The 23712-nt window shown below is 54.7% G+C and overlaps 2 protein-coding genes across 20 annotated transcripts in view; one reads left to right on the forward strand and one right to left on the reverse strand.

Annotated features, from left to right (window-relative positions):
* Window positions 1-358: 358 nt before the first annotated feature.
* LOC136333482 (patr class I histocompatibility antigen, A-108 alpha chain-like) overlaps window positions 359-23712 on the reverse strand; it is a 47191-nt gene continuing 23837 nt past the window's right edge. The window contains exons 1-9 of one of the 19 annotated variants that reach the window (XM_066276420.1): window positions 23127-23609; window positions 22654-22938; window positions 22152-22427; window positions 21296-21571; window positions 21063-21176; window positions 20599-20631; window positions 8100-8147; window positions 7918-7946; window positions 359-631 (exon numbers count right to left, since the gene is read on the reverse strand). In XM_066276420.1, coding sequence (XP_066132517.1) covers window positions 7942-7946; window positions 8100-8147; window positions 20599-20631; window positions 21063-21176; window positions 21296-21571; window positions 22152-22427; window positions 22654-22938; window positions 23127-23322 — 1233 coding nt within the window. In that variant the 5' untranslated portion in view covers window positions 23323-23609 and the 3' untranslated portion in view covers window positions 359-631; window positions 7918-7941. Of the gene's footprint in view, window positions 662-685; window positions 860-1003; window positions 1037-1469; window positions 1584-1702; window positions 1979-7536; window positions 7947-8099; window positions 8148-8283; window positions 8317-8748; window positions 8863-8976; window positions 9253-9851; window positions 10128-10352; window positions 10638-10844; window positions 10955-16192; window positions 19926-20070; window positions 20119-20598; window positions 20632-21062; window positions 21177-21295; window positions 21572-22151; window positions 22428-22653; window positions 22939-23126; window positions 23610-23712 lie in introns of those variants that run through there. The other 18 variants (XM_066273866.1, XM_066275608.1, XM_066238107.1 and 15 more) reach the window with 18 other exon arrangements.
* LOC136320959 (HLA class II histocompatibility antigen, DO alpha chain-like) lies at window positions 11888-13529 on the forward strand. The gene is given in 5 exon segments (XM_066254108.1): window positions 11888-12194; window positions 12589-12819; window positions 12822-12866; window positions 12962-13092; window positions 13332-13529. Coding segments are annotated over 5 exon segments (828 nt in total). The 3' UTR covers window positions 13446-13529.

Raw genomic sequence — 23712 nt, forward strand, 5'->3', positions numbered from 1 at the left:
TTTTTTTTTTCTTTTTTACAGGGACAGAGAGAGAGTCAGAGAGAGGGACAGACAGGGACAGACAGCCAGGAACAGAGAGAGATGAGAAGCATCAATGATCAGTTTTTCGTTGCAAAACCTTAGTTGTTCATTGATTGCTTTCTCATATGTGCCTTGACCATGGGCCTTCAGCAGACTGAGTAACCCCTTGCTCCAGCCAGAGACCTTGTGTCCAAGCTGGTGAGCTTTTGCTCAAACCAGATGAGCCTGCGCTCAAGCTGGCAACCTTGGAGTCTCGAACCTGGGTCCCCTGCATCGCAGTCCAATGCTCTATCCACTGCGCCACCGCCTGGTCAGGCTACACCTGGAGTTTTATTTCAATAAAGGAGTGAGACGCTGCAGCTCAGGGCTCCACAAAATACAGACAGGGATGCGGAGGGCCCAGCGCCCTCTGCTGGACAGGGAAGTGTGGGGAGGGGACGTGGGGGGCAGGGGGGGGCAGTCTCCCACCTCCTCACACTATGCTGATAGGAATGCAGACAGGTTCAGATGCCCTTTGCAGAGAGAGAAGTGAGAGGTTCCTGAAGTCACAAATGGGATTGGTGAGTGTGTGTGTGTGTGTGTGTGTGTGTGTGTGAAGCATCTTCCGTCACTCAGTCCCCGACAAGGCAGCTGTCTCACTCTGTAGAAGGAAATAATCACAAACAAATTCAGGTCAGTGCCTGTAACTGGTGACATTCTCAATAGTTCACCTCATGCTCAAAATGTCCCAGAGAATCCCCATCACCCAGTCCTGTCCCCTCTGCCCCAACCCCTCCCATTAGGATCTTTCCTTTAGAAGCCATGAGAGACACATCAGAGCCTTGGGTGCAGTCACTGCCTGGGGTAGAACACAACAGGACGTGGTCAGAGCCCCCAGGACAGGAGACTCAAGGAGGAACTATGGGGAGTGGGGTCCCCCATGGCTCCCGTCTGCACTGTCACAGGGTCTCAGGGTCTCAGGGGTCACCCCCTCCATACTCACTGGCAGCCTGAGCGTAGCTCCCTCCTTTCCCACCTGCGGGAAGAAAACATCCCGTGAGAGACCAGGGAGGAGGCAGAGCCATGAGGTCCTAAAGGAACCCCTAGTCCTGGACCCCAGAGAAGTTTCCAGAACTGTGACTACAGACTCATGGCAGGATCTGGAAACCTGAGGAAAGTACATGTGTGGGGACTGGACCACCCGTCCTTCTGAAGGTCGGTCCTCAGCAGGACCCTCCCCTCTGACCTGTGACTGTTGGGGACCAGGTCCCCATCACTGACTCATCAAGGTGATAAATCTGTCCCTCATGTTCACACGTGCCTCACTAAAGAGTCAGTGTTAGCAAACAGCCCCAGACTGGTCAAGCACACATGTGGGGACAGTACTTCCCATTAATGAAGTGGACACACTTCTTCCTGAGCTTGAAACCCCCTGTGAGACAAGAAACTCAGACCCCACCCTTCCCTACCTGAGCGCCTCCTCCTCCACATCACAGCCCCCACCACAGCTCCAGTGACCACAGCTCCAAGGAGGACCAGGACAGCAACGGTGACCACAGTGGGGATGGTGGCCTGAGGAGGCTCTGGGAAGGGAAGGGAAGGTCAGGGCCCTGACCCCCAGGCCACAGCCCTGACCCTGCTGAAGTCCCCCAGAGGCCCCTGCTCCCTGAGAAGAGGCTCTGTGCCCACGTCCCCTCCTCACCCCATCTCAGGGTCAGGGGCTCAGGCAGCCCCTCGTGCTGCACATGGCACGTGTAGCTCTGCTCCTCTCCAGGGGGCACCCCCACGGCCGCCCACTTCTGGAAGCTCCCGTCCCCCGCAGGCCTGGTCTCCACAAGCTCCATGTCCTGGGTCAGGTCCTGCCCGTCACGCTGCCAGGTCAGGGTGATCTCCGCAGGGTAGAAGCCCAGGGCCCAGCACCTCAGGGTGACCTCATGGTCAGAGATGGGGTGGTGGTTCACGTGTGTCTTTGCAGGGTCTGAGACAAGAAAATTCTGAAACCTTGAATTTGTTATGCAAAGTATAACGGGCCACTCCAGAAGCACTCCTGTGACCATCCTGAGTGGACAGGACAGCTGGGGTGGGGGAGGGAGCACAAAACCCAGACACCAGCTGGACAGAGGCACCTGGGATGATCTCCAAGTTGTTGTTGTTTTGTTTTTTTCTTTAAGTGAGAGGACAGGAGGTGGAGAGACAGACTTGTATATATGATGACCCCAAGCTAGGGCAAGCCCCCTACAGGGCCATTCACTGCCCACCTGTGGATGTTGCTCGGCCACAAAGCTATTTTTAGTGCCTAAAGCAGAGTCCACAAGCTATCCTCATTGCCTGAGCACTGCCTGTGTGTCCATGTAGTCCAGGGCTCTGCAGTCAGGCCGGGACAAAGTGGTGTAGACATATCTCAGGCAGTGGGGACCTGGGGACGGGGAGGGGCTGAGACCTGTCACCCTCCTTCCTGTGTGTGTCCCAGTCCCTGGTTGCAGGAAAGGAGGGGAGGAGTTTCTGAGACGGAAAAGAGGCGGGACAGAGCAGGAGGCGGGTCAGGACCAAGCGACCTCGAGGCGGAAATTGAGCTGGGATCTGAGGTCAGGACGGGGTGATGGACACGAGCTCCCCGGGGTCCTGTGCCCCCGCCGAGTCCCTTCGCTCCTCCCCGCAGCGTTCGTTCCCTTCCGACCCTCACTCACCCGCCCAGGTCCGGGACCCAGTGTCCCCGAGATCAGCAGGACAAGGGTTGAAGATCCCATAACTCCATTCTCAGGATCTGGGGAGACTCCGCGTAGGGTGGATCCGCGGAGACCGTATAACCAGGACGGCGGTGTCCCCATTGGCTGCTCTGGAAACCGGACACCCAGTGGGAGTGACGCCTGTGGCCGCATCATGAGTATCCGGGAAGGAGAACCCCACACACGTGAGAGGAAGAAGTAAAATCGGGGAGATGACACTCCCCAACACTTACCTTCCCCACCCAGACTCCATCCTCGGACAGAGACCCTGAGAACCAGGCCTGGTGACCCGGGACTGTGTCCTGACCCCTCCTCCTGCACGGAGAGCACTTTGTCACCCTGTCACCCTGAGTCCTGGCCCAGGAGCTGTGTGAGGACACCAGGGAGAGACCCCCAGGGGGCTGTGCTATGAGCCCCAGAGCCCCGTGTGCATGTCCACACTGTGGACGGTTTTGTAGACAGTGAGATGTTGTTCCCAAATAAGAGATGATTTCATTTCAAAATCCGAGTTTAAAAAAACTGAAGAAAAGGGAGTGAAGGAAATGTTTCTGTTTCTCAGTTTACGTGGTGTTACCCTCAAGGAGACAGAGAGAGAGGTGGCCGGGAGGGGTGGACACTCAGAGACGGCACAAGGCCCTGAGCTCTCCTCTTCTCCACGTGAGAGGCTCTGGGGGGATGACACAGAGGACCTTGTGTGACTTTGACACTTCATACTGTTAGGGAATTACAGCTATTTCCTTCAGTGTAATAATGTTCTTTGAAGAAAAGGGGTATTTTCAAGAGGTGAACACCGAAATATTCAGGGGTGAGTGTCATGATGTTGGCAGGCGATTTTCAAATATAGAGCAAAAATTATAAAAGTATATTAGGTAGAGAAAATGTGGCAAAATATTAAAATTATTAAATTTAGGGTAACTGTATGTCCTTCTTTCAAACTTTAGGTACCTTTGAAGCTTTTCATACTAATTTTGAGAAAAATTTTAAGATAATAATAATGTATAATGACTTGGTAAACATTCAAATAACATGATGTTGAATGAAAATTAGGCTCTACCTGAGGCCAAATAGCTCGATTAGTTAGAACAACATCTGAAAGCGCAGAAGTTGCTGGTTCGATCCCCGTCAGGGCAACAAGGAATAAACGTTCCTCGCACTGCCTTTTGCTGAAATCAATGAAATTTACACTTTTAAAAAATGTAACATTCTAAGGTAGTTCAGTTTACGGCAGATACTCGATGTAAATAAGAGAACTGCAGTGCTCAGCATCCGTGATGTGTGTGGACTTTGAAATTTAGAGAGATTGGTTAGCAGTGAGAAGGCAACTTTTTTTTTTTTAATCTACAGGTGCCCCTGAAGGAGGGAACGTTCATCAGACACAAACGAAGCAGCTGTATATTGGCTGTTGGCAACTTTCCACCTAAACTGCCATCAGCAGGCGACACTGGATGGCAGTGAACTGGACCAGGAAATCCGGAGTGAGGTCCCTAAGCTCCTTTGGGCCCCCGGAGAGCAGGTGCTCCATCAGGCTTTTGAGGAACTGCCTGTAACAGTCACAGTGTGGGAGAAACAACGCCAGGATTCTAGAAGTAGCTTTAGTCATATGAAAGTCTGAGCACCTTTGGCATTGATGTCCAAATGGACGGTGACATGTGAGGTGGGGACAGAGCCGTCCTCATCCTCAGTCTCCCGTCACTGTGGTCCTCCTCGCTGACACACAGCGTTTGTCCTCGGACCCCCGAAGTGGTTCCTTCCTTGTCAGGGTCAGACATGGGGGCAGCTCTGCAAGTCCCGGTGGATGTCCCGCAGGGTGGGTCCCGCTGTTGGCATGGAGACCAGCGGCAGCCAGAGCTCCGCCCCCTCTGAGGGGGACCCTGTGGTGTCTGTGGGGGAGGAGGGAGGGTGGCTGCAGGGACAGGAGTGAGGCAGTTACCTGAGAGGGACACCCAGCATCACAGCAGCACCTCAGAGGGGCGCGAACAAGGGACACTGCCTCTCGGCTCCTTTGCAGCAGATGCCGGAGAGGGTGAGCCTCCTGCAGCTGAGCCCCTTCCTGCTCTCGGAGCCTGACCAGGTCGGCCGATAGGAGGATGAGGTGTTCATGGACCTTGAGGGAAACCACACTGAAATGAGGCAACAAGGACTGTGCTTTGGTTTTTAGTCCTTTGTGACAGTCCCGACCACAGGACCAGGGCCCAGCATCAGGGAGTCAGGGGTGTGAGCAGTGACATGTGCCCAGCAGCAGGACAGTGGTTCCTGTGTGGGACCCGACCTCGGCTGGACTGTGGGTCTGCTCCTGGCTGTGTGGCCTCAACCCGGTCTGTGGTTTTCCCCAAACACTATTAGACCCAATGTCATGTAAATACTGCTTTATATCTGAAGTAGAAACAGTTGGGATTCCATTGTTTGCTGCAAGAAATCAATCAGGGGAACAGTTTCAGAGAGCAAGTGTTCAGAGATTTTATTACCCTGACCCGGGGCCACTTCCTAAATCTTCCACCTGACTCTGCCCCAAGGCGGAGAGAATGAGATGTAACTCCCAACATCACATCTTCTTACACACCCCCAGGCCCCTCCCAGACCCACCGTCCCTGAGAATTAGGCTCCAGACCAGGAGTCACCGTGTAACCGGCCCTGCAGGTGAGGCTGACACACAGCCCTGTGGGCCCTGGTCTGGTTCCTGCTACTGAACGTGTGACCTGAAGACCAGCAGCAGCAGCACCGACCCTGTTCTAATCCAGACGCTCACACTCTGCTCCCGACCGTCTGAGTCTGAACAAAACGGCAGGTGACCCCTGCGCACAGGGAAGTCTGGGACTCCGTGGTCGCCATGCCTTCTAGACGCGGGGACAGAACTGTGCCGTCGGCTCTGGTGTGTGTCTGAGCAGATGGCTCAGCACTGGGTCCTGGTCAGTCCTTCCTCCTTTGTCTTCTGCAGCCATCACTGCCTGGGTCTCCTCCTCCATTTACAAAGATTAAAGATCATTTCTAAGTGTCTCCTCTCAAGTCTATTTCTCCAGCTGACATCTCTCCTCATCACCAGGCTTCTCTGTCCAGCTGCCAAATGGACGACTCCCTTGTATTTCTAACAAACATATCAGCTCCAACATCTCCTACAACGAATCCTTGTGATTCCCCTCAGATATGCCTCCTCCCCATCTTTCCTGACAGTGTCTGTCTCTTGCATCCTCTGAGATGTTTAGGGATTTGACTCCTCTCTCAGCCCAGACTAACCATCAGGAATGCTGTGAGTCCACTGCGCGCCCCACAGAAGCACCTCCAGCCTGGAGCCTGCCAGACCCTCCTGCTCCCACTGCCCCCCTCGCCTCCACGTCTGTTCTCAGCACAGCAGCCACAGCGACCCTTCAAAGGGGACGTCAGACCACGTCCCTCTCCTGTTCTCAACTGTGACTCCCACCTCACTCAGACCACAGTCCCTCCCCTTCTAACACCCTTAGGCCCCGAGGTCTGGCCGAGCCTCTGTCTCATCTCCATCACTCTCTGCCCGATTCCCACACAGGCCTCCTAGCTCTACCCAGACACCACACTCTCCTGCCCCAGGGCATTTGCACTGGAGGTTCCTGCCTGGACAGCACTCCTGTACACATCCTCGTGGGTTTCCTCATGTCCTTCACATCTTTCCTCAAGGCCACCTTCCCAGGGAGACTCACACTGACCCCTCAGATCAAACAGCCATGTTCCTTGTCCCCACAGCCCACACTCGGGATCGCCTTCCCCAGGACACCTCCCCCGTCTGACACAGACACCTCCCTGTTTACTGCGCTCATACACACACCTGTCCCTCCCCACATGACACATGCTCCCAAGGCCAGCAGTGTTCCTGATCTGACTTCAGTGATATCCCCATGTGAACAAGAGTGCCACACGTCTGCACACAACCAGTCGTGGTTCCTGAGTGGTCCGTGTGGGGCAGCTCCCTGCGCTAGAGACGCGTCTCTATTGATGGGGCCTCAGACCACAGCTGTCCTGTGGTGGCTGCAGCACAAGGTGCCCTCACACTGACCGCAATGCACCTGCACTTTCCCGGGCTGCTCCCCCTAAATCTACAGTGGACCCCGCTCTGCACATCCCAGAGTCTGCACTGAGCCAGCCCTGGAGCGCAGGGCAGGGGAGGGAGGGCGGGCAGAAAGAATTCCAGCAGGGACTTCTCTAAGGTGAGGAATCCCTCCTCTCTGCTGATTCCAGAATTTGTTATTTTATTTTTTGTTTTGAAAAGGTTTGGAACAGATGGGAAAAAACCATCAACTCACAAAAGGAGAAAAGAGCAGGATGCATCTGAAACTTCTTCTCTCGACACCACAGACCCTGTGTGCAGGGACCCCCTTAGCTCTGTGGGACAATGACAGACAAGTCATCACCTGCTGCTGTCAGACAGGGACACCCAGAGGAGAATGACACTGGAACTCCAAACATGAACAAGAACAGTCATATTGCTCCACAGAAACAAAGAAACAACAAATAAAGACCCAGGAGACGGGGCTGATAGGTGGACCCAGGCCTGAGCCTCAGCTGACCAACTGTATGATGCCATCGGTGCTCACAGACCTGGAGGGGTCCTTTATTAGGACAAGTTACAAGGCCTGGGTGACATCTGAGTCCCTGTGATCGCAGGTCCTGGAGGGACAAGGTTCTACTGAAGAGATGAGGACAAAGAAGCAGAGAGGTGACCCAACTGAGGAGTGACCACGTCAAAGCCCACGATGCACTGAGCACCGACTGGGCACAGGCCTGACCACACTCGGTCCTCACAGCCTCTCCTGTCCCTGCAACAGACTCAGCACAGCAGACACACGGGTTCTGGAAAGTTCTCAGTGCTTCCATTTATTTCCTCTCAAACTTTAGGGTCTTCTCTTTTAATTAACACAACAACCCCTCATGGCAAGAACTGAAAATACAAACTCACACCCAGAGTCTTATTTCAATAAGGGAGTAAGAAGCTGCAGCTCAGTGCTCCATGAAGTACAGACAGGGATGGGGAGGGCCCAGCCCCCTCTGCTGGACAGGGAAGTGTGGGGAGGGGACATGGGAACAGGAGTGTCCAGAATCCCACCTCCTCACACTATGTTCAGAAATGCAGACATTTTCAGGTGCCCTTTGCAGAGAGAGAAGTAAGAAGTTCCTGAATTCACAAACAAGGTTGGCGGGTGAGTGTGTGTGAAGCATCTTCTGTCACTCAGTCCCCGACAAGGCAGCTGTCTCACGCTGTAGAAGAACGTAATCACAAACAAACTCAGGTCAGTTATTGTAAAGGGTGAGATTCTCAATAGCTCTCCTCATGCTCAAAATGTCCCTGAGAATCCCCATCACCCAGTCCTGTCCCCTCTGCCCCAACCCCTCCCCACATCAGGGTCTCACTTTTAGAAGCCTTGAGAGACACATCAGAGCCCTGGGCACTGTCACTGCCTGGGATAGAACACAACAGATTTGGTTAAAACCTCCAGGACAGAAGACTAAAGGAGGAATTATGGGGGGTCAGATCCCCCATGGGCTCCCATCTGCACTGTCACAGGGTCTCAGGGGTCACCCCCTCCATACTCACTAACAGCCTGAGCGTACCTCCCTCCTTTCCCACCTGTGGGAAGAAAATATCCTGTGAGAGACCAGGGAGGAGGCAGGGTCATGAGGTCCTAAAGAAACCCCTAGTCCTGGGCCTCAAAGAAGTTTCCAGAACTGTGAGTACAGACCCAGGGCAGGACCAGGAAACTCAAGAAAAGTAAACTGGGGGGACTGGACCAACCATCCTTCTGAAGGACTGTCCTCAGCAGGACCCTCCCCTCTGACTTCTGACGGTTGGGGACCAGGTCCCCATTGCTGAGACATCAAGGTGACAAATCTGTCCCTAATGTTCATACGTGCCTCACTAAAGAGTCGGTGTTAGCAAACAGCCCCAGACTGGGCAAGCACATGAGTGGGGACAGTAATTCTCATTAATGAAGTGGACACACTTGTTCCAGGGCTTGAAACCCCCTGTGAGACAAGAAACTCAGACCCCACCCTTCCCTACCTGAGCGCCTCCTCCTCCACATCACAGCTCCCACCACAGCTCCAGTGACCACAGCTCCAAGGAGGACCAGGACAGCAACGGTGACCAAAGTGGGTGTGGTGGCCTGAGGAGGCTCTGGGAAGGGAAGGTCAGGACCCTGACCCCCAGGCTGCAGCCCTGACCCTGCTGAAGTCCTCCAGAGACCCCTGCTCCCTGAGAAGAGGCTCTGTGCCCACGTCCTCTCCTCACCCCATCTCAGGAACAGCGGCTTGGGCAGCCCCTCGTGCTGCACATGGCACGTGTAGCTCTGCTCCTCTCCAGGGGGCACCACCACGGCCGCCCACTTCTGGAAGCTCCCGTCCCCTGCAGGCCTGGTCTCCACAAACTCCATGTCCTGGGTCAGGTCCTGGCCGTCACGCTGCCAGGTCAGGGTGATCTCCGCAGGGTAGAAGCCCAGGGCCCAGCACCTCAGGGTGACCTCATGGTCAGAGATGGGGTGATGGGATACGTGTGCCTTTGGGGGGTCTGAGGGGAAGGGTGAGAAAATTCTAGAACTTTGCATATGTCATGGGCCACTCCAGCAGCACTCCTATGACCATCCTGAGAGTGGACAGGACAGCTGGGGTGGGGGAGGGAGCACAAATTCCAGACACAAGCTTGGACAGAGGCACCTGGGATGATTTCTTAGTTTCTGGAAAGTTCTAGAGTCAGAGTGACACAGCCCAGGGAAGGAAAAAGGTCTCTGAGGGGAGAAAAGGGATTTCTGGTCCCAACCTGGGTGGAGGACAAATGACCCAGAAAAGCTGGGTGAGACCTCAGACACACTGGGTGGGGGACAGAGAACAAGGCCTGAGGGAGAAAGTCCCCATGGGTCCCAGGGCCACTGCCAGGGTCAAGGGGAGCCGCTGACGGGTTATTTCAGGGTTCGTTTCCCCTCCATCCCAGAGAGACTGCACCTAATTGTCCCTGAGAGAAGGGGGAGTCGCTGTCTGGTCCCGAATCTGAAAACCCAGGGGACTCAATGTCCCGACCCAAAGGATGGTGTTCTGACCCCGGTCCATTTCCTGTCTCCGTGTAGGAGCCGCAGCCCGAGGGGAGAGGAGGGAGCGCCGCGGCCCTGGTACCTGCGCGCTGCAGCGTCTCCTTGCCCTTTTCCAGGTAAAGGCGGAGTCCCTCCATACACCTGCCCTCCAGGTAGATTCTCAGGCGCTCCGCCTCATCGTCCTCCTCCCACTTGCGCCGGGTGATCTGAGCCGCCGCGTCGGCCGCGGTCCAGGAGCGCAGGTCCTCGTTCAGGGCGATGTAGTCGGTACCGTCGTAGGCGTGCTGTCTGTACCCGCGGAGGAGGTGCCCGTCCGGGTCCATTTCGCAGCCGTACATCCACTGGAGGGTGTGAGACCCTGACCCCGCCCCGCGGTCAGCCCCGCCCACTCGGCCCCGCCCCCGCCCCGACCGCGGGGATTAAACCGAAACCAAAAACGAAACCGCGTCAAAGTCCCCGTGGGCTCCTCCCGGGTGGGCTAGGGGTCCTGCGGTCTCGGGTGGAGCTCGGACCTGGACACTCGGGCGACCCCAGCTCATCCGTGGCAATGGAGTCGTGACCGGGACCCGCCCGCGTGGCTCACCGTCCTCGCTCTGGTTGTAGTAGCCGCGCAGGGTGTTCAGGTCTGCTTGGTTAATCTGTGCGGTGCCCTTGAAGTTCCGCGTCTCGCGGTCCCAATACTGCGGGCGCTCCTGCTCCACCCACGGCTGCTCCATCCACGGCGCCCGTGGCTCCGCCCTCGGATTCGCGGCGTCGCTGTCGAACCGCACGAACTCCGTGTCGTCCACGTAGCCGACGGCGAAGAAGCGGGGCTCCCCGCGGCCGGGCCGGGACACGGCGGTGTAGAAATATCGCAGGGAGTGCGGACCTGGGGACGGGGAGGGGTGAGACCTGTGACCCTCCACTCTGCGCGGGTCCCAGGTCCGCAGGTATAAGACGAAGGAGGAGTTAGGACGGAGCGGTGTGGGAGGTCAGGGCCGGGACAGTGAACACACGCTCTCGCCGGGATCTGGCGCCCCCGCCGGGTCCCCTCGCTCCTCCCCGCAGAGGCCGTTCCCTTCCGACCCGCACTCACCCGCCCAGGTCGGGGTCAGGACCAGGGCCCCCGAGAGCAGCAGGAAGAAGGTTGGGGACCCCATAACTGGAGTTCTCAAGGTCTGGGGACAATCTGCGTTGTTGTTTGGATCCGCGGACACCTTATAACCCGGGACAGCGGAGAAGCTGATTGGGTTCTCTAGAAACTGGATACCCAATGGGAGTGACATCTGTGGCCGCGTCATGCGTATCCAGGAGGGAGGACCTGACACAGGTTGTCAGAAGCAGAAGTGAAACTCTGGGAAACGGGGACTCCCCAACACTGACCTTCCACGCCCAGACTCCGCCCTCGGGCTGAGACCCTGAGAGCCAGGCCTGGGGACCCTGGACTGTGTCCTGACCCCCCCTCCTGCGCGGAGAGCTCTTTGTCACCCTTGAGTCCTGGGGCTCAGGGGCTGTGTGAGGACACCAGGGAGAGACCCCCAGGCTGGCCCCGCCCTTCCTCCTCTTCTCTTCCCGGAATTTTTCCCCTGAAATGGACTCCCTGCCTCCCACCCCTTATCTCTCCCTCTGGACTCTTCTAGTAGAAAACTCACCCCTGGAAACTTGATGTCAGAGAGTGAGCTCGCCCTGGGAATGGAGGTGGAGGGACAGGGTTTCTCTTAACCCTGGAGGAGCTGTGTCTGAAAACACGGGATGGAGATCCTCAGAGACCAGTCTCCCTGTTGTCTGTGAACCCCAGTGGGGAGCACAGTCTTGGGAACCCTGAACATCCCCCCACACCCCCTCATCTCACGCACAGGACCGGCCAGCACAGGCAGAGCGGGTGGTCACACCGCCGGGATGTAGCCTCGGGCATCCCCAGGAAGGGTTAGGGCTGCCTCCCCCCTTCCCAGCCTGGTGTGCCGGCTGCACCTGTGTGTCTGTGCTGTCCAGGGTGCCGGCCAGGTGCCCTGTCCTCTGTCCCTTTCCTCCACCCCCGCAACACTTCCGCTCTCCAAGGACCAGCTCAGGTCAGATCAGGGCTTGTCCCCTGAGACCCAGGATGGGGCACTGGCTCAGGGACTCAGCCTAGCACATGTCATGGATGAGACTGACACGTGGTTTTTTCTCTCTCCGTCCCTGACCTCACCCCACACAGCGGACCACATGGGCTCCTACGGACCGGCCTTCTACCAGTCCTACGGAGCCTCGGGCCAGTTCGCCTATGAGTTCGATGGGGACCAGCTGTTCTCCGTGGAGCTGAAGAATAGGGAGGCTGCGTGGCGCCTGCCAGAGTTTGGGGACCTCACCCGCTTTGACCCGCAGGGAGGGCTGGCCAGCATTGCGGTGATCCGAGCCCACCTGGGAGTCATGGTGGAGCGCTCCAACCGCACCAGAGCCACCAGCGGTACCGAGCCCTCTCCTCCCCAGGCAGGGGCGGCCCAGAGAGGCCCCTTCCCACCGGACAGGTCCCTGTCCGCTGGGGCACACGGCTCTCAGGACCTGCGGCTGTGGTTCTGGGCCCTTCCCTTCCCAGGAGGCTGTGGACTCTCCAGACCCCTCGGCAACCCCTTCCTTCTTGAGGAAGGACCCTCCCGCCTGGACACCCCTTCAGGGTCCCTCAGATACAGGAGCCCGGCGCCCCCTCCCCAGTCTCCTCTCCCTCTGTCCCCGTCCCTTCCTGCCCCAGCGGCTACCTGCCCGCAGCTGGCCAACGGGGAGGGAACGTCCCTCAGCCGCAGTCCCACTGAGGCCCGGCTGCAGGGTCGATCCTGTAAGACTCGGGGCCTCGTTTCTCCTAGTGCCGCCGAGGGGGACCGTGCTCCCCAAGTCCCGCGTGGAGCTGGGCCAGCCCAACGTCCTCATCTGCATCGTGGACATCTTACCCCCTGTGCTCAAAGTCACCTGGCTGCGCGACGGTCACGCCGTCACCGAGGGGGTGGCCCAGACCAGCTTCTTCTCCCAGCCGGACCATTCGTTCCTGCGGTTCCACTACCTGCCCTTCGTGCCCTCGGCAGACAACGTCTACGGCTGCGGGTGGAGCACTGGGGCCTGGCCGGGCCGCTCCTGCGGCTCTGGGGTACGCAGCCCCCTGTGCCCACTCCGCCCGCGCCGTGTGGCCATAGCCGCTCCTCTAGAACCCTCCGCAGCGCCTGACCCCACTCTCTCGCCCAGATCCCCAGCTGCTCAGCCCGCTGCCGGACACCACGGAGACCCTGGTCTGGGCCCTGGGCCTGGGCCTCGGCCTGGTGGGCTTCCTGGCGGGTCTCGTCCTCATCGTCACGGGCACGTGCGTGTCCAGCGCCCCCAGGTGCAGAGCCCGGGTCTGCGGGAGGGAAGCGGAGGAGGCCGAACAGCATGAGGGTGGAGAGCCGGCCATTCTCCGGGAGGAATGGGGTCAGGGAGGAGACATGGGCACGTAGAGGGGGGGGACAGATGAGCAGAGGTGAGGGGAGAGGAGGGGAGGGGAGGGGAGGGGGCGGCCAGAGATGGGATCCCAGAACTCTGAGCTTAAACAGCCTTGGTCTATGGTTTCTTCCTCCTTCAGGCAGTGACCCTTCTGAGAGGGACGGACTGTGGGAGACAGACTACGATTCCTCCGCGTTTCCGGCGGCCCTTGCGTGCTCCCTGCCGCGGTCCTAGTACGTCCCTGGGCTGACTTTGAATGGGGTCGACCTCTGTCCCACAGGCCTCCTCCCTTCTGTCCCCAGTACTCAGGGCAGGACTTGTGGGCACCGTCTGGCAGCCCTTCCGGCCCCCAACACACACATGCACGCGCGCGCGCGCGCACACACACACACACACACATACACACACCTGTGCACTCACATACATGTATACACACATTTTTTTTGCTTTACCCAAAGCTCTGGCTAACAGCAGTAAACTCATTACCAATGTTTGCATGGTGTCCTTTTCTATTTTCAACTAGCTGCACCCGGCCATGCGTTGCTGTGGCTCAGTCTGATAAATGGGAAAGAAAAGAGAAAGCACACATTCCTAATATGTTTAATTTCACAGTGCTTGTGGGTATACAGTATCTTTTGTTGTTCCATTGTCTGTGCTGATATACAGTGTGTCCGTAAAGTCATGGTGCACTTTTGACCGGTCATAGGAAAGCAACAAAAGATGATAGAAATGTGAAATCTGCATCAAATAAAAGGAAAACTCCCAATTTTATACCTATTCAGTGCAGTTTGATGTGGGCTCACGCACAGATTTTTTAGGGCTCCTAAGGTAGCTATCCCGTATAGCCTCTACAGACTCATCACTGACTGATGGCCTACCAGAATGGGGTTTCTCCACCAAACTGCCGGTTTCCTTCAACTGCTTATCCCACCGAGTAATGTTATTCCTATGTGGTGGTGCTTCGTTATAAAATGTGCCGATATTCACGTTGCACTTTGGTCATGGATTCTAATTTAGCGAGCCACAGAACACACTGAACTTTCCTCTGTACCATCCACATCTCAACTGGCATGGCCGTGGGCTGCTCCGCTGTATACATGGTGTTACGTCATCATCTGTGCATGCACACATGCTGCCACATGATCCTACAGAAACTGGGAGGGTTTTCCTTTTATTTCGTGCAGATTTCACATTTCTATCGTCTTTTGTTGCTTTCCTGTGACCAGTCAAAAGTGCACCATGACTTTACAGACACACTGTAGAGATTGTCTGGTTTGCCAACTCTAGAACACGCAACGTATAATTGTCCGTGTGAGAAGGAATCCGTTTCTATATCTAAACCACACAATTCTAAAGATGGGCCCTGAGCTTTGTTGATGGTGATTGTAAACACCAATCGAATTGAGAATTGCAATCTCTTAAATTGAAATGGCATTTCCATTGGAATCATAGGAATGCGAGGAATGAGGACATCTTCACCTTTGAAAGATTTTGTCAAGATTGTTGCTTCTAGCCTGACCAGGTGGTGGCTCAGTGGATAGAGCGTGGGACTGGGATGCAGAAGAACCCAGGTTCTAGACCCCGAGGTCACCAGCTTGAGTGTGGGTTCATCTGGTTTGAGCAAAAGCTCACCAGTTTGGACCCAAGGTTGCTGGCTCGAGCAAGGGGTTACTTGGTCTGCTGAAGGCCCGCAGTCAAGGCACATATGAGAAAGCAATCAATGAACAACTAAGGTGTCAAAACGAAAAACTGATCATTGATGCTTCTCATCTCTCTTCGTTCCTGTCTGTCTGTCCCTATCTGCCCTTCTGACTCTCTCTCTGTCCCTGTAAAAAAAAAAAAAAAAAAAAAAGATTGTTGCTTCTACGACGTTGCTCATTAATTTTTTTACTGCAAGCCACGTGCCGTTGCAAAGCTTTAGCTGGTTGATATTTCACAACATGATAATTGGCACGCTGACTTTCAATTGCAGTACGTGCGGTGGCATCCCTGGCAGATTGAGTGAATCCAAAAATTCTGTTGGCTAATTAACCGCTTCATCTGCTTCCACAACACTGTCGATGGACTTGTATGTGACTGCCTCGCTTTGAATGTGAGACTGAATAATATTGTTAAGTTCGTAGATGTCTTTGTTCTTCACCACAAGAATAGCTCATTCACTCAGCCAGTTGTGATTCTTATAATTGGTTTGAATATTGGGAAATACTATGGCAATTTCAAAGCGGAATGAGCAGCTCTTCCACCTGGCAGCAATGTCGCAGTTATTCCGGACGACGCAAGGCTAAGGCTGTGTCATTTTAGGATCGAATTGCTGCCAGAATAGATCTATATTAGGAAGGTTTTACCAGTTCCTCCTGGCGCATTTAAGGAGATTTCTCCCACCCCATTATTGACAGTTTGCATTCTTTGATCGTAAATGCCTTTTTGCTCAGCATTAGCTTAGGAATATTTGATTGCACATACGACAAAAGATCACCCGTGTTGTAATTTTGTTCATGACACAATTCTACATTGAAGAAAGCAGCAGCAGATCAATTCAGTGATGGCATTCCCAATTGATTGAGAACTTGGTTCACGATTTCTAAGCACAAATCTTCAATCATTATTAATGCTTCGTTGTAGATTTCTGTGGTGAAATCCATGTTCATATTTGAATTTTTCATGTGTATTTGACGGAAAATATCTTCAGCCATGTGCGATTTATATTTCTCCCATAACATTGAAATGGAATCGTAAAATGTTTATTATAGCATGTGTTGCTTTTATGTCCAACAGATGGCACTGTTTTTCAAAGAAAGCATGTTACCTGTCACAGGTGTGACATCTATATAATAGTAGGTATATAGTATACTATATAAAAACACATGCGTATTTGAATGCAACGTTGTGTCAAAATTTCAAAGCAATCACTGAAGAACTTTCAGAGATTTAAGATTTTGAACAAATGAACATTTACATTTTTATTTATATAGATTTTAAAATTTTTATTTAGGCCCTGGCTGGTTGGCTCAGTGGTAGTGCATATGCCTGTTCTATGGATGTCCCTGGTTTGATTCCAGGTCAGGGCACAAAGAAGCATCATCTATCTGCTTCTCCACCCTTCCCCCTCTCGCTTCTCTCTCTCTCTCTCTCTCTTCTCCTCCCACAGCCATGGCTCGAATGGAGCAAGTTAGCCCCAGGCACGGAGGATGGCTCCATGGACTCCACCTCAGGTGCTAAGGAGAGCTCTGTTTCTGAGCAACAGAGCAATGCTTGATGGGCAAAGCATCACTCCCTAGTGGGCTTGTCGGGTGGATCCTGGTCAGAGCGCATGCAGGAGTCTGTCTCTCCCTTTCCTCCTCTCACTGAATTAAAAAAAAAAAGAAAGAAAATGAAACCAAGCATATATATATATATTGACTCTCCAGAAGGGACTCTAAGGTCCCATGAAAAGTTCTTCGCTTTAGATCAGTGGTCCCCAACCTTTTTTGGGCCACAGACCGGTTTAATGTCAGAAAATATTGTCACGGACCGGCCTTTAGGGTGGGACGGATAAATGCACAAAATAACATTATGTGAATGGAGTAAAAACTGTGGTATTTTTAAATATAATTGTCGAACTTACAATATTTATTGGGCTAAGTTAAAGGAGGAACGAGCATGTCCTCATTATTCAGGCTGTATTTAAATTTGTTATTCTGACAACGTTTCATGTTGTTTATTCTTTCTCTGCGAACTGGTACCAAATGGCCCATTGACCGGTAACCATCCAAGGCCCGGGGTTTGGTGACCACTGCTTTAGATGATAGCCAGCTAATAAATGCAGTCTAATGTGATCATGGTCAGGGGAGGCACTGTAGATTCCAGAACCATTAGGAGAACACATAATGGGAACCAGGAAATCTCATTATGCACAAGTCTCATGCCCTGAAATTGCTGTTGACAAAAGGGAGAAAAATATCTTTACAGAGGAGAGAGACCTGGTTGTCACCACCTCAACTTAGTGATCAACTTGGGCTCATCAATAATGGGACAACAGGACAGTCAGCACACGCTTCCGGGGGAGATGGAGGTGAAGTCCACATGTCATCTATGAAGTTATTGTTGGAGCCTCTCATCTGAATCTGATCAGGCATGTGGGTCACAGTTCTAGTTCATACAGAATACCTGAGATCGAGGAGTAAGTCCAGTGAGACCATTAGAAACATCACACAGATTCAGAATGTGGGATATTGTATGAGAGAGTGGGCCTGGCCTCTTTCAAAGGGCAGTGTAAGTCCTGACTGCTGGTGACGCAGTGGACAGAAACTCGACCAGGGAGGCTGAGGTCTCAGGTTTGAAACACCGAGGTCACAGGCTTGAACGCGGGCTCATCTGGCTTGAGTGAGGGATCATCAGCATGAACCATGGTCACTAGTTTGAAGCCCAAAGGTCACTGGCTTGAGCAAGGGGTCACTGGCTTGGCTTGAGCCCCCTTCTCCCCTCACCAAGGCTGTATGAGCAGGAAGCATCAACTCCCATATGTGCCTTCACCAGGCAAGCTCAGGGTTTCAAACCAGCAACCTCAGCATTCCAGATTGGTGCTTTATCCACTGAGCCACCACAGGTCAGGCTAAGGCACGTATGCGAAGCAATCAGTGAACAACCAAGGTGCCACAGCTCCAAGTTGATGCTTCTCATCTCTCTCTCATGTGCAAAAATAAAAATAAAAAAATAAAAAGGCAGTGTAAGAAACGGTTGTGTGGGGAGAGGTTAAAAGGGACATAAGACACAGTACAATCCAATTAGTGGTGATTCCTGGCAGCATCTTCGGAGAACACAGGTATAAAGACAGTACTTGAGCCAACCAGGAACATTTAAATATGGACTGGGAAATGATACTAGGAATAGTTTCCCCAGTTTTGTTCAGTGTGGTTATGGTGCTGTGCTTATGTAGCAGGACATGGTTATGCTGAAGTATTAGAGATGAAATGACGTGATGTGTGTGTTTTGACACGTGTTCAAATACACAAACTCACAGCTGAAACGATAGGAAGAATCTTGACGGGGTGAATCTGTGCTGCGGGTATTTAGGTGTTCTTTGTATTTTCCCAGTTTTTCTGTATGTTGAGAATTTTCATGATGTGCACATTGTGTGCGTGTGTGTGCATGTGTGTGTCTGTGTGTGCAGCCTTATTCTTTGGCTCAGATTGGTGGAGTTAACTATATCTGGATTTTTTTAAGTTTCATAGCTGAATCCCTTTCTTGCTTATATCTAGAACAGAGGTCGGGAACCTGTGACTCGCGAGCCAGATGTGGCTTTTTATTTTTTTGCACTTTTCTGAAGTTGGAAACGGGGAGGCAGTCAGACAGACTCCCGCATGTGCCCGACCAGGATCCACCCGGCACGCCCACCAGGGGGCAATGCTCTGCCCATCTGGGGCATTGCTCTGTTGCAACCAGAGCCATTCTAGCACCTGAGGCAGAGGTCACAGAGCCATCCTCAGTGCCCGGGCCAACTTTGCTCCAATGGAGCCTTGGCTGCGGAGGGGAAGAAAGAGACAGACAGGAAGGAGAGGGGGAGGGGTGGAGAAGCAGATGGGCGCCCCTCCTGTGTGCCCTGGCCAGGAATCGAACTCGGGACTCCTGCACGCCAGGCCGACACTCTACCACTGAGTCAACCGGCCAGGGCCCAGATGTGGCTCTTTTGATGGCTGCATCTGGCTCACAGATAAATCTTTAATAAAAAAATAACGTTAAAAATTTAAAACATTCTCGCCTGACCAGGGGTGGTGCAGTGGATAGAGCGTCAGACTAGGATGCAGAGGACCCAGGTTTGAGGCCCCGAGGTCACCAGCTTGAGCGCAGGCTCATCTGGTTTGAACAAAAGCTCACCAGCTTGGACTCAAGGTCACTGGCTTGAGCACCTGCTGCTGTCAGACAGGGACACCCAGAGGAGAATGACACTGGAACTCCTAACAAGAACAAAAAGACATATTGCTCCACAGAAACAAAAAAACAACAAAAAAAGATGCAAGATATGGCAGCAGATAGTTGGACCCAGGCCTGAGCCTCAGCTGACCAACCATATGATGCCATTGGTACTCACAGACCTGGAGGGGTCCTTTATTTGGACAAGTTACAAGGCTCGGGTGACATTTGAGTCCCTGTGATCACAGGTCCTGGTGAGACAAGGTTCTACTGAAGAGATAAGGACAAAGGAGCAGAGAGGTGACCCAGCTGAGGAGTGACCACGTCAAAGCCCACGATGCACTGAGCACAGACTGGGCACAGGCCTGACCACACTCGGTCCTCACAGCCTCTCCTGTCCCTGCAACAGACTCAGCACAGCAGACACACGGGTTCTGGAAAATTCTCAGTGCTCCCATTTACTTCCTCTTAAACTTCAGGGTTTTCTCTATAATTAACCTAACAACCCGCACAGCAAAAATTGAAAATACAAATCCACACTCAGAGTCTAATTTCAATAAGGGAGTAAGAAGCTGCAGCTCAGGGCTCCATGAAGTACAGACAGGGATGGGGAGGGCCCAGCCCCCCTCTGCTGGACAGGGAAGTGTGGGGAGGGGATGTGGGAACAGGGGTGGGCCAGCCTCCCACCTCCTCACACTATGCTGATAGGAATGCAGACACGTTCAGATGCCCTTTGCAGAGAGAGAAGTGAGAGGTTCCTAGAGTCACAAATGGGGCTGGCGAGTGAGTGTGTGTGAAGCATCTTCTGTCACTCAGTCCCCGACAAGGCAGCTGTCTCACGCTGTAGAAGAAAATAATCACAAACTCAAGTCAGTCAATGTAACTGGTGACATTCTCAATAGTTCACCACATAATCAAAATGTCCCAGAGAATCCCCATCACCCAGTCCTGTCCTCTCTGTCCAACCCCTCCCATCAGGGTCTCACCTTTAGAAGCTGTGAGAGACACATCAGAGCCCTGGGCACTGTCACTACCTGGGGTAGAACACAACAGGAGGTTGTCAGAGTCCGCAGGACAGGAGACTAAAGGTGGAACTAGCCTGACCAGGCGGTGGTGCAGTGGATAGAGAACTGGGCCGGGATGCAGAGGACCCAGGTTCGAGACCCTGAGGGCGCCAGATTGAGCACGGGCTCATCTGGTTTGAGCAAAAACCCCACCAGCTTGAAACTAAGGTTGCTGGCTCCAGCAAGGGGTTACTCGGTCTGCTAAAGGCCCGCAGTCAAGGCACATATGAGAAAGCAATCAATGAACAACTAAGGTGTTGCAATACGCAATGAAAAACTAATGATTGATGCTTCTCATCTCTCTCCGTTCCTGTCTGTCTGTCCCTGTCTATCCCTCTCTCTCTCTGAAAAAAAAACAAAACAAAACAGATGGAACTATGGGGGGTGGAGTCTCCCATGGGTTCTGTCACCATGGTCACAGGGTCTCAGGGGTCACCCTTCCATACTCACTGGCAGCCTGAGCGTAGCTCCCTCCTCTCCCACCTGTGGGAATAAAACATCCCGTGAGAGACCAGGGAGGAGGCAGGGCCAAGAGGTCCTAAAGGAACCCCTAGTCCTAGGCCCCAGAGAAGTTTCTAGAACTGTGACTGCAGACCCAGGGAAGGATCACGAGACCTGAGGAAAGTACAGGTGGGGGGACTGGACCACTCATCCTCCTGAAGGTCTGTCCTCAGCAGGACCCTCCCCTCTGACCTGTGACTATGGGATCCAGGTACCCATCACTGACTCATCAAAGTGATAAATCTGTCCCTCATGTTCACACGTGACTCAGTAAAGAGTAGTGTTAGCAAACAGCCCCAGACTGAGCAACCTCATGTATGAGGAGAGTACTTCTCTTTAATAAAGTGGACACACTTGTTCTTGGGCTTAAAACCCCCTGTGGGACAAGAAACTCAGACCCCACCCTTCTCTACCTGAGCGCCTCCTCCTCCACATCACAGCTCCCACCACAGCTCCAGTGACCACAGCTCCAAGGAGGACCAGGATAGCAACGGTGACCACAGTGGAGATGGTGGCCTGAGGAGGCTCTGGGAACGGAAGGGAAGGTCAGGGCCCTGACCCCCAGGCTGCAGCCCTGACCCTGCTGAAGTCCTCCAGAGGCCCCTGCTCCCTGAGAAGAGGCTCTGTGCCCACGTCCCCTCCTCACCCCATCTCAGGGTCAGGGGCTCAGGCAGCCCCTCGTGCTGCACATGGCACGTGTAGCTCTGCTCCTCTCCAGGGGGCACCGCCACGGCCGCCCACTTCTGGAAGCTCCCGTCCCCCGCAGGCCTGGTCTCCACAAGCTCCATGTCCTGGGTCAGGTCCTGCCTGTCACGCTGCCAGGTCAGGGTGATCTCCGCAGGGTAGAAGCCCAGGGCCCAGCATCTCAGGGTGACCTCACGGTCAGAGATGGAGTGGTGGGTCACGTGTGCCTTTGGGGGGTCTGAGGAGAAGGGTGAGAAATGCAGGAACTTTTCATTCCTCATGGGCCACTCCAGTAGCAGTCACGTGACCATCCTGAGAGTGGACAGGACAGCTGGGGTGGGGGAGGGAGCACAAAACCCAGACACCAGCCTGGACAGAGGCACCTGGGATGATCTCCTCTTTGGAAAGTTCTAGAGTCAGAGTGACACAGCCCAGGGTGGGAGGCAGGTCTCTGAGGGGAGAAAAGGGGTTTCTGGTCCTGACCTGGGTGGAGGTCAAATGACTCAGAAAAGCCGGGTCAGACCTCAGACACACTGGGTGGGGACACAGAACAAGGCCTGAGGGAGAAAGTCTCCATGGGTCCCAGGGCCACTGCCAGGGTCAAGGGGAACTGCTGATGGGTTATTTCAGGGTTGATTTACCCTCCATCCCAGAGAGACTGCACCTAATTGTCCCTTAGAAAAGGGGGAGTCGCTGTCTGGTCCAGGATCTGAAAACCCAGGTGACTGGATGTCCAGACCCAGTAGAGGGTCCATTTCCTGTCTCCGTGTAGGAGCCACTGCCCGAGGGGAGAGGAGGGAGCCCCATGGCCCTGGTACCTGCGCGCTGCAGTGTCTCCTTCCCCTTTTCCAGGTGAATGCGGAGCCACTCCACGCACTTCCCCTCCAGGTAGCTCCTCCAGTTCTCCGCCACACCGATCTCCTCCCACTTGCGCCGGGTGATCTGAGCCGCCGCGTCGGCCGCGGTCCAGGAGCGCAGGTCCTCGTTCAGGGCGATGTAGTCGGTACCGTCGTAGGCGAACTGCATGTACCCGCGGAAGAGGCGCCCGTCCGGGTCCAGGTCGCAGCCGTACATCCCCTGGAGGCTGTGAGACCCTGACCCCGCCCCGCGGTCAGCCCCGCCCACTCGGCCCCGCCCCCGCCCCGACCGCGGGGATTAAAGCTAAACCGAAAACGAAACCGGGTCAAAGTCCCCGCGGGCTCCTCTCGGGTGGGTTGGCAGGTCGTACGGTCTCGGGTGGAGCTCGGACCCGGACACTCGGGCGACCCCAGCCCGTCCGTGGGGATGGGGTCGTGACCGGGACCCGCCCGCGTGGCTCACCGTCCTCGCTCTGGTTGCAGTAGCCGCGCAGGGTGTTCAGGTTCACTCGGAAAGTCTGTGCGGTGACCTTGGCGCGCCGCGTGTTCCGGTCCCAATACTGCGGGCGCTCCTGCTCCACCCACGGCTGCTCCATCCACGGCGCCCGCGGCTCCATCCTCGGACTCGCGGCGTCGCTGTCGAACCGCACGAACTCCGTGTCGTCCACGTAGCCGACGGTGAAGAAGCGGGGCTTCCCGCGGCCGGGCCGGGACACGGCAGTGATGAAATATCTCAGGGAGTGGGGACCTGGGGGCGGGGAGGGGCTGAGATCGGGCGACCCTTACCCGCGTGGGTCCCAGGAAACTGTAAAGGGGCTGGGACAGAGCAGGGGTCAGGACTGGGTGGTGAACACGCGCCCTCCCCGGGGACCTGCGCCCCCACCGGGTCCCCTCGCTCCTCCCCGCAGAGGCCGTTCCCTCTCGACCCGCACTCACCCGCCCAGGTCGGGGCCAGGACCAGGGCTCCCGAGAACAGCAGGAGGAGGGTTGAGGATCCCATGACCCGAATTCTCAGGATCTGGAGACAATCTGTGTCGGGCGGGTCCGAGACCTTATAACCGGGAACAACGGGGAGGCTGATTGGCTTCTCTAGAAACTGGATACCCAATGGGAGTGACCACTGAGGGCTCATCCTGATTATCCAGGAAGGAGGACCCGACACAGGTTGTCAGAAGCAGAAGTGAAACCCGGGGAGATGAGGACTCCCCAACACTGACCTTCCCCGCGAAGACTCCGCCCTTGGGCTGAGACCCTGAGAGTCAGGCCTGGGGACCCGGGACTGTGTCCTGACCCCTCCTCCTGCGCGGACAGCTCTTTGTCACCCGGTCTCCCTGAGTCCTGGCCCAGGGGCTGTGTGAGGACACCAGGGAGAGACCCCCAGGCTGGGCCCCTCCCCTTCCTCCTCTTTTCTTCCCGAAATCCCTCACCCTGAAATGGACTCCCTGCCTCCACCCCTTATCTCTCCTCCTGGACTATTCTAGAAGAAAACTCATCCCAGGAACTTTGAGGTCAGAGAGTGAGC

This window comes from Saccopteryx bilineata, chromosome 1, assembly GCF_036850765.1.
Source record: "Saccopteryx bilineata isolate mSacBil1 chromosome 1, mSacBil1_pri_phased_curated, whole genome shotgun sequence".
Lineage (NCBI taxonomy): Eukaryota > Metazoa > Chordata > Mammalia > Chiroptera > Emballonuridae > Saccopteryx > Saccopteryx bilineata.